At 34.4% G+C, this 15930-nt stretch overlaps 1 protein-coding gene across 1 annotated transcript in view; it reads right to left on the reverse strand.

The window, feature by feature from the left end:
- Nucleotides 1-7157, reverse strand: part of LOC111085403 — a 14288-nt gene extending 7131 nt beyond the window's left edge. The window contains exon 1 of the mRNA XM_022383788.1: nucleotides 7048-7157. Coding sequence (XP_022239496.1) covers nucleotides 7048-7135 — 88 coding nt within the window. The 5' untranslated portion in view covers nucleotides 7136-7157. The remainder of the gene's footprint in view (nucleotides 1-7047) is intronic.
- Nucleotides 7158-15930: the final 8773 nt, after the last annotated feature.

Below are 15930 nucleotides of genomic sequence, written 5' to 3' on the forward strand. Positions count from 1 at the left end.
TATATATATATATATATATATATATATATATATATATATATATATTCTATACAGAGTTTTTAAATTTGGTCTTTCAGGTATTCATAACCTTCAAAATCTGTTTGTTTTCCAAATATTCACGCAAAGCTACACGAGTGCTATTTGTACTAGCCGTCCCTAACTTCAAAATGATGGACAAGAGGGAAAGAAGCCAGTCAACAGCATCCACTGCGAACTCTAATGAAATAGTAGGATGAGATTTTGCCACTCCTTGTGACGCACTCACGAACACAAAGTGAAGAACGCGGTCCTGCAGCAACGGGACGAAAGCCATAGACCTTCGGGTTCACAGTCTGACACGCTAAACAGTAGTCCACGACTAGCACACTATCGAGAGAGATGTTGACTTAACAAATATCATTTGTTTTTCTACAAAGAGAGATGTTGACTTAATACGCAGCTTCTCTCTTGGTAGAAAAACAAATAATACTTATTAAGTCAACATCTCTCTTGGTAGAAAAACAAATAATACGTATTAAGTCAAGATCTCTCTTGGTAGAAAAACAAATGATGCGTATTAAGTCAAGATCTCTCTTGGTAGAAAAACAAATGTTAAATTAAACAAGAGGGAATCCTCAATAGCCACAGCACTTGAAATTCTTTTTGGCAGGATTAGAATAAATTGATCTATCTGACTTTTTCTTTCCTTTTTTATTGCCTTTATTTGTATGTGCCAGCAATTCCAAGCGTGGGGTGCGCGTATACCGGATTCAATTTTATTACTTATCAGGTTCTTAACCAACCTACCCTCAAAATGAAATTATTTTAGGTCAAGAGATGACGGAGCTATGAGCTAAAAGTTTGTGCTTGAAAAAAAAAAAAACACAAAAAAAACCTCAGAGTCGTTCTATGAGCCGCTATGCCGCGGCTAAAAAGTATATGTTTTTCTACCAAGAGAGGTGTTGACTTAATACGCATTATTTGTTTTTCTTCCAAGAGTTTGTTTGTTTGTAGTTAAGCACAAAGCTACACAATGGGCTATCTGTGCTCTGCCCACCACGGGTATCGAAACCCGGTTTCTAGCGTTATAAGTCTGCAGACATACCGCTGTGCCACTGGGGGGCATCTACCAAGTGAGGTGTTCAGTTAAAAAAATATTTGTTTTTCTATCAAGTGAGACGTTGAGTTAAAAAGTATCTGTTTCGCTTTCAATAGAGGTTTTAGGTTAAACTTATTAGAGATAGTAAAAGTTCATGCGCATAAGTAACACTGTTATTATGACATATTAGTTTATCATATGTTCTTTTCTAAAGATTTCTAGTAAGTAGTTTTAAAGCACTAGAAACCGCTACAGCTTTGTTGTAGAAAAATTGCTTGTTGTTAGAGAATGATAACTCCTTAAAGAACAGACGTATTTCCTCACCTATCAGGAGCCCCCAGTAGCACAGCGGTATGTCTGCGGACTTACAACCCTAAAATCCGGGTTTCGATACCCGGGGTGGGCAGAGCACTAATAGCCCATTGTGCTTAATTTAAAACAAACAAACAAACCTATCATGAAACAAAGCTAGTCGTAAACGTGGTATAATTTCCTATATATCGTGGCTTTTTTCTGTAAAATAAAGGAAGCTACAAGAGAAATTCGAGAAGGAACGGATAAAATAGGACTCGAACTTGTTAATCGAAAGCTAATCTTTTCTAAAAAAAAATAACAAGGTTAAAATAACAAGAAAATAGATTATAAAATCAAATTCTATCTCTTCCTAAACTGTCTGATGATTCCTTTTCTAGTATGACGACGGTGCACTAGAATATTCTGTATACTATATCTCAGAGTATAACACAATACGTTAAGTAAGACTTTTCCAGTATGGGTAGGTAAGGACGATTGGTGATTTACCGTATTAACGAAATTTCAAGCATTAAGTTGGAATTTTAAATTGTATGATTTAATCACTCAACCATCTTACACATTGCCATGTACGCCCGCCATGGCCAGGTGGTTAGGGTACTCGACTCGCAATCTGCGGGTCGCGGGTTCGAATCCCCGTCACACCAAACATGCTCGCCCTTTCAGCCGTGGGGGCGTTATAATGTGACGGTCAATCCCACTATTCGTTAGTAAAAGAGTAGCCCAAGAGTTGGCGGTGGGTGGTGATGACTAGCTGCCTTCCCTCTAGTCTTACACTGCTAAATAAGGGACGGCTAGAGCAGATAGCCCTCGTGTAGCTTTGCGCGAAATTCAAAACAAACAAACAAACATTGCCATGCTTAAAGATGTGTGATCATCTTTAATGTATTCCGCTGGAATTCCAGCTTCAGGAGAAGAGTTTCATTTATCACTCCCCGTGATCTGATTTTAATGACCTTAATATTTTTATTTCTTTGCTTTTCTGTTGCTTCAGGAAAAGCTTCCTTTCTATACCTGATGGTAAATGATAGTTTTAGATGCGAGACGTTGTGAGCTTGAATCTTATATCTGCACCAAATTTTTACTTTGTGGTTTAGATGTAATATGTATTTAAAATATATAATCAACATATAGAGCTATTCATATAGAACAAAAACAAAAGTTTTTAGTAAAAACGAGTTCGGTCAGCCTCTGAGAAAAGAAGTTTCGTTATGAGTGGACTTCTTACTTGTTACTGATGTTTTGCCATTTCTGCTCAACCTGTTACTCAACCAAATACAACCGTTAGAAATAAAACAAAAACAAACAGCCATAATTTGTGTTCTTCGTCTGTAAGATTTCTTGTTCTTGCCCATAAACTTGATATAGTAATGTATTATGTTTGTGATTTCTTTACTATGTCTCTGCTCTAACCTAATCATCTTGTTACTTTGTCAATCATGTTATGCAAATGTAAAAATATCTATACACCATCACGATGGCAAAGGTTTTTACTTCAGTAGTTATGTATTTATTTGTAATTAATATCACAAATTAGTGTTGTTTCTTTCAAAAACATAAAAAGGAACTCACTGGGTCTACAGCTAGTAACATACTGACCAATTCACAAAAGCGTCGAATAATTTAAAACTTAAACAAAAGATCCAGATGTATTTCTCTGCGTAAGTACCTGTCTTGTTTTCTTAATATCAACTACAGTTGTGGTAAACCAGCATGAGCAAGACAAAGCTCACAATAATTAGAGACTCAGAGGATTTAGGTTAAGAAGTTTTCACCAAACCAAACATATGTTTCCCTAATAACTCACTAGTTGACGAAATATGGAATCAAACAAAATATAGAAACAGAATTACCCTGTTGAAAACATGAGACAAAATTTATAAATATTTATTGCATTCTATAAGAAATCCTCTGCTAATCATGGCCAGACGCAAGTTTGGAATTCCAGAGCTAATCTAACCTGTACGTCCTGAGTGACCAGAACAGTATCATCATCAAATCAATATCAGGGTGAAATAACTTAGCGACAGCAACCTTAACAAGAAACATCTTGCTTGCCATCAAAATCCAACTGACCAATGACAAGATAGACAGAGCCTAGGTTAACAACAACTAGAGAAATGTGGCACATTTATGTGGTGGTTGCACGAAAATAGGACATGAGTACATTTTGATAAGTTTAATGAAAAATAAAGCAGTAAAAATGTCTGCTAGCATATAACAAAATTACTGGCACAACAGTACGTCCAATACTGAATACATATAAAATATTTTTAAAGCTAGTCATAGGGTTAGTTTAATACACTTGCAACATTCAGATGTTCAAGTTGTTATAATGTTGTTGTTCTCATTAACATTGTACAAATATTCATAATCCAGATATTGTTGAAACAATAGGCAAAGTTAACTTGCTGTGTTATATGCACACATATCTACATATATATATATATAGTGTAAACTCGCAGTGAACCAGCAAAAAAGTAGAATGTTTATAAAACGCCAGACTTATTGCTGTAATTCGTAACATTAACCAAAATTTCGACTATTTGCCATTCTGGTGCAATGTCGGTATTTTTTAATATATATTATGTACATTGAAGAAAAAAATGAGTTAGACATGATGATATACACCGTGAGAATTCGTAAAATTCAGACATACAAAAAGTATAGTACTGTAGTAGTCAGAGAATTAACTTTTTAAATCCAATTCGTATTACCTTTGTTAATAAAAGCACTTGTTTTTCCTCATTATTTATAACAGGATTTTCAATCTCTTAACTTATTGCACCTACACTTTTGTCGTAAACTGAAAATAGGTATATTAGACTAATGCTAATGATAATAGATTATTTACAGATTTAAGCCTCGTTGATTCCTCAAATTAAATGCTACTTACTCTATACGTATATATATTCTCTTTTTCCTATGATCTTTTGAACCTATACTAATAATACGGGTGAGACTACTGAAGAGGGTCTGAGAGGCTAGCATAGCACAACCCGTAACAAAACTGATAACTGTTTTTTCTAGCGATAATAACGGTAATTTGTCTCTTCAGGTTTCACCGAGTTTGTTTTAACTCATCATGTCCCAGAAAAAAGTAAAAATATAATGAATGTTTATACATATGGCAATTAGAAACGTATATTTCGCATTTTGATGGTCACAGAAATTAAATCTGGTACTACAAAAACTGGCGAACGTGGCGCTCTAACTTTATATTCATAACTTTTTTCATCTGCTAATGTGTTTCCTCAACCTGACATGAACCTTGCTATGGACTATGTATTGGACTGATGCTGACTCACGGCCTACTCAGACCTACGATAGTATTTTCACAAACAGACCCTCTGAAAAATTCCTGGTGATGCCAATGCTCTTTCTGCGTAAAGCTTGCGATAATTATTATCTACAACTGATGGTTCATGAAGGATAGTTTACGCTAAACATTCGTATGAAAAATCACATAAATCACATTTACATTGCTCCGAATAAATATGGGGAACTCAGGGATTAATTCTATTAGGACTGACAAATGATTGTAAAGGGGGGGTACTAAGTAGTGCCATAAAAATTGTCCCAAGAAATCATAGATATTAATTAATGAGTTAATTTTTAGTTCTGATCTAGGTGGAAAACTTGCTTTGAGTAGAAGTTAATGATAATAATACTATAGTACAATTTTAGCAAAACTACTATGCAGTTTAACTGAAAAACGACTTTAAAAACATCGGGGGAGGGGATGTGTATGAAAGTATTTTGAGCACTGATATAAAGCTTTACATATGTTTATTCTTGGGGATACATACCAAAAATAAAAATGCATCTATATATATATAAAGACGAAATGTGTGTTTGTTTACACCCTAACTCCTCCGAGTCTTTTGGGCCAATCTCAACCAAAATTTGTATGTAAATACTATAAACTATGTGAGAATGTCCTAAGTGGGTCAAAATTTAACTTAACCCTATTTCTATTTTGTAAAGCCTGTTGGTTAATCACTCCCAGCCTATTGAGTCAATTTCAAACAATCTTGTCAGGATGACGCTTTAGACAATGTTGAATATTCTAAAAGGATTCAAAGTCAAAGTATGAAAGTTGCTGGATTGTTTCTCAAACAATCACGCTTTCCTCATGGTCAATCAGATGTAGGGAGTTCAATGGTGGGATCACCTCAAAATCTTTGTTTGTTGGTAGATGGAAAGCAAAGTGCAAATGTTGTTTACGAAGAAACTTTGTTGTAATTTTAAAATTTTGCGATAAAGTTTCTGTTCAAGATATTACTTTGAAATATATGATTGATGTTAAACTTAAATTGTTTTAATTAAGTTTAAACATTCTCTGTCACTCGAGGGGTATTTCAGCTTGTTATTATTATATAAACTACAGTTTGTTACGTACACACGAAGGCCGACAATGCTCTAAAAGTTAAAACTAATTCAGTTGCCCATCGGTAAGTTTGAGGACTTATAAGGATAAAAACTGGGTTTAGATACCCGCGGTTGGCAGAGCACAGATAACTCATTGTGTGGCCTTGTGCTTAGTAACAATCAAAATATTATCAATTTTGGAATTTCAACAAATGATCTATTAATCGAGTGAAAAGTTCCAAAAACCGTATCTTGGTAAATGCAGTTATCAATAGTTAGCCTTCACTCCTGGTGTTTCAGTTGTAAAAGTCTCAGTCCAAAAAAGAGGGTCTCGAGATGTTCTGTATAGAACTATCCTGTAGTTTTATATCGTATAAAGTAGGTTTTATTTACGCCCTATCAGTTTAAACTTCAAGACTCATAAAATTCAATTAAACTTTAAATATCTAATTATTCAACGTATTTTGCGTAAGATAGAAACAAAAATATTGGTTAGAAATATAAAGCTAATTGTTTTTTTGTACTCTACTTTGAAATGTAAAAAAAAATATGGAAAATGGAAGGGAAACTTTAATAAATTCGAAAGTTTGTGTGTATGCGTGTTTTATATTATGATAAACGGTACAAAGTGGTAATATAGACACAACTGGATATTATAACTGAAAAGTAATATATACCTAGCGATGAGGACCACACTTTCTCGTAACACTTTGAAAATATAAATTGGCAATCGTGCAGTTTATGTTGATGGTTTTTATTGTAAGTACCAACACGGGAAATATTTTATTTTATTTTTATTTTTATTTTATTTTTTATTTTTATTGTAAGTACCAACACGGGAAATATTTTATTTTAAGTTTAAAATCAACTGTGAATAAAATAATCCAAATATTGTTACCACATATACAGTTGTGGATGATTGTGAGAAAAAACGAGAATAACGTGATTTTAAATTAGCTGTCAAGAAAATAATATCGGAATTCTCAAGTTTCGTGCAAGCATTTAGACATTATAATTATTACTTTATCTGTCTCTTTTCCAAACAAACCACTAAACACGAGTTTCATATTTCTGGGCACAAATCTGAGCTTCGTGGTGTAAAATACATATTTATGATAAACTTTACGGTTAGTAGTTCAATCTTATTTTAAAAAACAAAACAAAAAACGTTTCCTAGTTAATCTATGTCCTTTTTCACATGGATATATTGTGTATAACACAGAAAACAAAGGTTTAGGTTTTCGACAATGTGTAGTTTTGTAAAGTAATTACGTTGAAGAACCTACCTGTTGGACCAGTAATCAGTACTGGCAGGGAAGACGTTATGGTAAAACACAGGAGGTACGCTAAGAATGCCAAGTAGTGTTCCTTCATGACCAAGCTTAATAGATACCTGTTCTTAACATTTCAAGAAGCAGTTTCCTACTCTCTCTCTTCAAGTGGTGCTTTATATTAGTTAACACGTCGATGACGTCATACCGCACGTTCTCATTTTCAGCGCGTCATTTGTTCGGGAAGATTTAGTAGGTGTATCTCTGTCAGGTCTTTTCCACGTCTCTCAGAGCTAAATCTCAAAATGCACGGTTACTTGCACAATTACAAAGCCCACTTTGTGTAAACGTGCTACGAAGGAAGGTTTGTAATGTTTGGGCATTTTAAGTACTTAGTGCAACACATATGCAATACCGAAATAATCGTAAGAAGCAAAGGCACTTATGGATTTTCTCAAATACCACTGAACTTTAAAAAGAAAAGAAAGACCCAATGAAATCTTGGGTTCGAAGAAAACAAAAAGTAGTCAAACAATGTGACGTATAACGTTATTGTTGGAATTGTAACTAGTATATGAATGTGTGAATTTTTATTGTTCTGTATTTTCCATCAATACTACATTGTAGACAATATTACAGTGCTAACAATAAGTCATTGTAACACTTGTAACGCACCGAAAACACCCCATTTAATTGTGACTCGTGGAATCCATTGTTTTTTCAATTAACTATAACAATAACGAAAATATTTATTTTCGTTAAAAAAATATAGAGTTAATAATAAGTATAGCTATAACTAAAAAACGTAAAACGATAATGTAATAGTAACAAAAATGATTTAGTTATCTGACATACATTCATGTGGTTTGGGAGACAAGCGGTCTGAAAGAAATTCTTGAATAGAATGTGTCAGAATTGCAGAAAATAGACATGAAGCTAAACCGAAAATATGTTTATTGAAGACTTCTGATCGTTCAATGTTGGTAGCTGGCCAGCCTAAGATGAGTATTGTGAAGAGATTTATTAATGTAGAGCCCCGAGTTTATTTTACCTCGACAGATGTCAAGGTCGACACTATAATAGTAACTAAAATCATGTGAAGTTAACTGTAATAATAACCAGAACTAAAATTAAACTAATAATTATAGTAACTCAAACTAAAGGTACAAATCCCTAACTATAAGTATAACTATAACTAAAAAAACACTGATCAAACCGCAATAAAGTAACTCTATTACATTAACAATTTGATATTAAGTAATAAATACCATTACATTAATAATTTGATATTAAGTAATAAATACCATTACATTAATAATTTGATATTAAGTAATAAATACCATTACATTAACAATTTGATACTAAGTAATAAATATCATTTCATTAACAATTTGATGTCAAGCACTAAATACCATTACATTAACAATTTGATATTAAGTAATAAATACCATTACATTAACAATTTGATATTAAGTAATAAATATCATTATATTAACAATCTGATATTAACTAATAAATACTATTACATTAACAATTTGATATCAAGTAACAAATACCATTACATTAACAATTTGATATTAAGCACTAAATACCATTACATTAACAATTTGATATAGAATAAAAGGATAGAAACCAAGTTGTAGATTAGAAAACAACAAAAAGCCACATGTTATGTTGTTTTGTACGATACATTGAAAACGTATCTTTTACACATGCTTGAGAGTTTCGATGATTTGACAGAAATCAAAACTGCGAGCCAACCACAGAGTTTCGAGCAAACTCGCTACAAGATTGTATATAATATACAATAGCTGATTTCTGCCAAAAAATGCATAAGTACCATCTCAAAAATAGCGATTTTAACCTTTCTCATAAATGCTCGTTCACTCGAGTCATTTTAACAACCTAGAACTGCCTACGTTTATTTTATATACAAGTACTAATTATCTAGCGAGAGAGGATCTTCTTTTCTGCTTGACTGCATGATTTATTAGGTAATTCGCCTAACCTATACAAAAACTCTAGATAATTAGTGTAGATGATAAGGAGCTTTTAGCCTGATCATTCATGTACAAAAGTTACGATTTATCCAACTGAATATTAAACAGCTGTTTATAAATTTTCCATCTCAACAGACCTTGTATTTATCTTTTTAATCGAATTGTTAAGCTCCAGTTCTCCTCCTCGTTTAACTGCTAAAGCCCACACCGTTGTTATCTTCTGTTGCTATGTCAAACAATCACTTTTAACTTTAAGAAAAAACATGTTTTTTGTTGTTGCTGTTTATTGTTTGTTCAATGTATGATATTATTTGAAGTAAAGAACGTGACAACATGAACACAAGCTTACACTTTGTACGAGGTATGATTTGGCTCGAGATAGAGTTCATGATCCTGAACACGATCATTACATTTCGTACGATGTATAATTTCATTCAGATCATGACCCTCATCATATTTTATGACTAATTTGTGAATCTTAAGCAGTCAACAAAATAGATCCACTTATAAATGATTATGTTATATTCGAAATATAAGTGTATTCTACTATTCGGAAAAAGTATTACAACCTTAAGAAAATTTTGTCTTACTTTTCTTTGTTTGTTTGTAGTTAAACACAAAGCTACATTGTGGGCTATGTGTGCTGTGCCCTCACGGGTATCGAAACCCGGTTTTTAGCGTTATAAACCTTCAGACTTTCCGCTGATACACGTGGTAGGCACAGCGCAGATAATCCTCCCTGTAGCTTTGTGCTTAACAACGAAACAAACAAAAAATAAAGTGTACCTTACTATTCAGGGAAAGTATTATAACCGAAGACAAAAGAGTATCTTCCTATTCAGAAGAAGCAGCTCTGTGACTTAGTGGTGAAAAACGTCGATGCATCAGATGGCCAATTGGATAAACCCACAGCCATACAACACTTAATAAACACAGAGACACTTTCGAGAGATTATTGTAGCTTACACTGAAAGGGCTGAAATGGGAGAAATGCTTCATCTATATCAGCGACATATCCGTGTTTGGTCATATGTTACAATTTTTGGCTGAGAACCTGAAAATGTTATTTTAGTGGATAAAAAAGGCAGACTTGAACCTGCAAAATATGTGTTCCTTCTCGTGGAAATGAAGTTTCTTGATCATATTGTGGGTACAGAAGGAATCTCCAAGGATTCTGCTAAAATATCAGTGGTAAAGATGGGTCTCCATGTTTGCCTCAACCTTATCAGCTCTCACTAACACGCAGGAGTGAGATATATGAGCGAACATTCTAGATCTTGAAGTGTGCTTCAGTAAAAACCTGGTGTTGATACATATATGACAAGATTGTAAATTCCTGCTGGATACTGATGCTACTGATAATGGATTTGGAGCAGTATTATTGCAATTGCAGGATGGAGTAGAACGTGTAATTGTATATGTTAGTCACGTGCTCACTGCTCCTGAATGCAGATACTGTATGATGAAGAAAGGTAGATGAAGATTAAACCACTGTTTTATCCCTCTTTAATCATAGGGAAAAGTCAAAAAAGAACTGAGAGCACTTATTTAGCTGTTCAAGATAAGATAGAAGACGATGTGACGAATCTAGAGGCAAGAGTCATCTCTGACAGCCCATGAAACCGTCGACGACGACCTTCCAATCGATATGACTGGAATTAAATCTGATTATCAACAGTTAGGACAGTCATTTAGTCGAGAAGTAAAGGGATGAAGAAGCTTTGCAACTCTTTCTTTCCAAGCTATCATCTTTGATTGTCTTGCAGAATTTGTGGACTACATTTTGTGATTACTACTCGATCATAAGTTACAAATGTTACTGACTGTAAGATCACTGGATGGAATGAAGTAGTAATTTCTGCTCTCCAAACTTGCAAGTGATGTTCACTATACAATGTATGCACTAAATTGTGTAATTACCACATAATTAAGACAGATGAAATCACTAGATGTAATGCCGAATACATCACTAGTTTACACATCTAAATACAATAGATAGGAGTTGGAAAACCTAGCTGAAAAAGTGCTATAACCCTTGTTTTCTGCGTTATCAGTTCGTATTTTAAGGTACAGTGTATGCACTATATTGTATGATTACCACTCGATTATCTGAAGTTAGAACAGTTTGTTGACTGGAAGATTAAAGGGACTGAAAAAGGCTATGGGACCATAACTTCCGAGAATCAAGCAGAGTTTCATTATAAAAGTATATTGGAGGGGAGCTGCTTGATTAATGCAGTTTAGAATGGCTGGTGACATTAGATGAAAATAGATGTAACACTTAGTGCTTCAACAATTTGTGCAACTGAAGATGATCACTAGGAGTTTTAAAATGCACTTGAAGTACTTTGCGACTCATGCTTTCCAAAACGTTTCACGAAAATCACACACACCTGATTTAGCTGAATGGCTAGATCTCTATGGAAAACACTGCATCGTCCTCTCCATATCTTTTTTTGGGGTACACCTGAAAGACATATAACTTTTCCACATGCAATGAGGGAGTTATGATTTATCTGATTGTGTATTGATATATATATATTGTAGTAACAGGTCGAATATTAATTCTGGCTGATGAAAATTTAGCTCAAAAGTTTTAGTTTAGCTGAATTATGTTCGTATTTGTTGATTTCATGATGCCTGAGAAGAAATGTGCACGAGTTTGATGGTTCACAGGTTGTAGCACTTTACTAGACAATAGCTACTAATAAGTAGCTTTCAAAAATAACTCAAGGAAGTAAAAAAGTAATTTGAGCAGGAACCAGAGGCCATCTGTTGAAAGTTATTAGTGTATGTGAGAAGTTTAATTTAAAATGTATATGGCAACACAATTGTCTAAATACTGCATGTGTGTGGCTCTACATGCATGTATGAACATTACATGTAACTATTCACGAGTGTTGTACAACACGAATGAATTAATTACATAATGAACACACTTATTAAACCATGATGAATGGAAACAAAATGTATGATCTTGGTGTTCACACTTCCCAATATGAAGTTAGTGTAATTACTCACCTGAAAAGTTTTATTTGAAGTTTACTTGTGATGGGATGTCTCAATTTTGATACTGAAGTATTCCTCATGTAATGAATTTTCATGAAAAGATAAGAGTAATGGAGAGTCTCACACTACATCTGAGAGAAAACAAAGTTTTATCTGTTGTTTATACAGTAAGAGAGAAATAATATATTTTTGTTTGGGTCAAATCAAAATGTTTGAGTAAGCGAAGTTAATAGTTTATGAAATTTCCAGACAGTTGCGTAAATATCATAACAACTATAAACTTGGTACACCTGGTGTTTTATTTCATTGTAATAGAATGTTTTCAATCATTCATTTACTAAAGCACACAGATTTCTCAATATTTTCTTAACATTGTTTCAGAACAAGGTTCACTATAAGATGCATGAAAATGTAGATTATAAATGTACTAGCGGGAAGTGACTTCCAAGTGGTGTAACTTTGTAAACAACACCATAGCTAATACTAAACTTGTAATTGGAAGAAAGTCCCTAAAGAAATACAACGAAAGTGTTAGTTGATAACAAATGTCAAAAGTAAAGGTTAGCATAACCTATCGCAAGTCAATTCATGTCTATAGGATCCAGTTTTGCAGTGCTGACGCCATTCCTCTTCTACTGCAACTGGACACTGTTTACATAACAACCATACAGTTGTGAAATGAAGAAATCTGTGTCAAATGGTAAGCATTTTGATAACTGTCAACAGAGGCAACATGGATATTAAGTCTTTGATCAAGTGGAAACCAATAATGCCTGTGCCCAGACAAGTGCAAGGGCATCAGGAATACATGTTCTATGGGCGATTTGAGTAAGAGCAAATTTGAACCCTATAGAAACGTCACTTGACCAATGTAATCCATTGATTACTCTGCCTTTAAAGGTATTTTACAGGGAGTCACAGATGTAAGTAGGCAATTGTAATCCTCTTTCAACCTACAACCACACAGCTGGCTGACCTTTCGACCAATTGGATTTCATTGATCTGGCATTTTCAATCTGTAACTTTGCTATTTCAGGTTATTTTCTTCAATCAACCAGTATTATTTTCCATTATGTGCGCCAAAGCCTCCATTTTTAATAGAAATGTTACAGATATATATACCTGAGTCGATTGTTTCACCAGCTTTACGGTTTCCTGAGACCAACCATCTTCAGTCAGTAATGAACCAACCTTCAGAAATCAAGACCTTAGTGGAAAAAGTGCATCCAGCAGATATAGATATAACACTGCAACTGTTGGAACCCAGTTCATAGGTGGAACCAGGGCCAATAGTGTCTCTTCAATAGTGCTATTAAAGTCTATGCATCAGAAGTGCATATTTAGCTGTCAAACAATGGCGAAGCAAGTGCACCAAACGTGTGCCCATCTCTGGTGGGAATATTAAATACCAAAGCCAAAGAAGACCTTCCAAGAGTTGAGATCGCTTTGAGAGTCAGACAAACGCTGGGGATGCAGGATAAAGGCATATACCACAATAATGGTAGAAACTTCAAGATCCAAGAGACATGCAGCCAGTCCTGGGAGTGAGATAACAGTACAGATCTCATCCGTGATGGCAACACCACCAGCAGTAACTGCAATGTGAAAAACTAAGCCTCGACATCTAACTCCCCACACACACCAGCACCAGAGGAATGAACAAGAAGCCTCCTCAATATCAGCAGTCCATTACATTGGAGAGTTTCCGTGAAGTAATCCAGTGGCAGCTGAGAGCAGCATTCCCAATCACCCTACTTGCCATCATCATAGAATTACCCATTTCGCAACACATATAAATATTTAAACCAGATTGTCAAAAAATAGCCAAACATTGGATGGAGGCCTGAGCTCTTTTAAACCAAAAGGAGGACCAGCAGTGGCAGACACCAACATCCCTTTTGAGGATTGAAAATAAAGTCTGCTATTTACATGTCAAATTTGCAGACACAAAGAGGGACCTGGCCAAAGACCGAAATAACATCTAGATAAATTCTGTATTGGAGGATTTGTTTTTAAGGTTGAATTAGGGGTAAAAAAGGACGTGACTTATGCTGCAGTCAGTAAGTATGTATATTGTTTAAGATATTTTAAGGGAACGTGTCATATATATATATATATGTACTTTCCAGTTTGAAGTGCGTAGTTTTTTGGTGTAGTCCTGTTCAATAACATTGTATCCTTAATTTTGTAGTTTGCTTTGATACATTTAGCGTGTGTTTATGTTTTTTAGAATTCTCTTTGTACGTGATTTACTGTAAAAGACCTTAGAAATATCTTTAGTTTTGCTACATAGCAGGTAGTTTTGTATTAAAAAAGATAATTTAATAAGGATGATTTTACATGTGATATTACTGCTTTGTGTGAATTTTATTATTGGGTTTATACTGCAATAGAATATTATAGATTGACATTGATATTGTTTTTTTATAGTGACAGTAGTGTCCTTTAATGATTGTTCGGGTAATGTATAGAGGTTACGGCTCCACCTATGTTGTAATGAGAATGACCAATCACTAGGATAGTGCTAGTCGCTCTGAGCCAATATGAAATTTCGAACATACTAAACAACACTATGTTTAGTTAGTCTAGTCTGGAACAATATCTTGAAGCGTAAGCCACTGAGAATAACCAGTGAAAGTGACAGTATGTTGTTATCAGACGTACAAACAGACTGTGTTTGTGTCTTGTGTTTAATAAAGATTGTGCATTTTTGTATTTCACTTTGTGCCCAGTCTCATTATTCCATTTCAAATCAACTCGATTAGTATGAGATTTATTGCTGTTTCATACTCCATGTCTTGATTGAATATCCCGTTATCAAGCGTATTTCTGCATATATGCTTCCAAGGAGTATGAAAAACATATTAATTAAGAAATTCTTTTACAGTGAATCACATGCAAAGAGAATTCCGAAAAATATATATAAATTGACTTGAAATCAATCAAAGCAAATGAAAAAGACTATAAAAGAAAAATCTTCAACAATGATAGTTGAACAGGAATACACCAAAATAATTTATGGATGTAGAGATAAATATGTATGTAAATCACGTACTAAATAAAAGTCCCTGGAACTAATACGCACATCAAAATGTAAAAGTACATACATAAATGCAACAGTCCCCCCGGTGGAACAGCGGTAAGCTTAAGGACTTACAATGCTAAAATCTGGAATTGGATTCCAGGCGGTAAACAAGCAGACATCCCAGTGAAGATTTGCTCTGAACAGATACATAACTTAAATAATATATAAAATATACATGCTAACCTCAGGCAGCACGACCTCCTTAGCTTCTGCTTTAATCCTGAAAACAAATTCTCCAAAGCAGTAGTTGTCCACATCTTATTTTGGGCTCTGGCCAGAGCCCTCTTTGTGTCTGCGAATCGGACATGTAAACGGCATATTTTTTCTCCAATCCTCAATAGAGGTGTTGACTTCTGCCTCACCCGGTCCGCCTGTTGCTTATAAAGGAAATTAGTTAAAATACAGCAAACTTACTTGTATAAAAATTCCTCGGTAAACACAACAATGAAACACATTCCTGGTACAATTACTCTTATCTAATCACACCCTTTGGTTATTATTAACTATTTCTAGTCTAGAATTCCAACGGTGACTCGGTTTCATAGCTCTTAACGTTTAGATCTTTCTCAAACGTTTGTCAAAGGTCTCTAAACGTTAGCCTTTGTTGAACGTTTCAGTAGCTGGAGTGTAGATTTGTGGATCTAAGGTTCTATTGTTTGCGCCCCGATACTATTTATAAAAACGGGGTGGGGGATTACTTCGCACTTTGTGGCCGTGAGTACGTTATAGTAGCGACGTTTAAATCCCGCTATTCTCTCTGACAAAAATTGGTCATGGGTGGTGTATGGTTCCTGCTTTCCCCTC

Source organism: Limulus polyphemus, unplaced genomic scaffold (assembly GCF_000517525.1).
Source record: "Limulus polyphemus unplaced genomic scaffold, Limulus_polyphemus-2.1.2 Scaffold371, whole genome shotgun sequence".
In the NCBI taxonomy this organism is placed as follows: domain Eukaryota; kingdom Metazoa; phylum Arthropoda; class Merostomata; order Xiphosura; family Limulidae; genus Limulus; species Limulus polyphemus.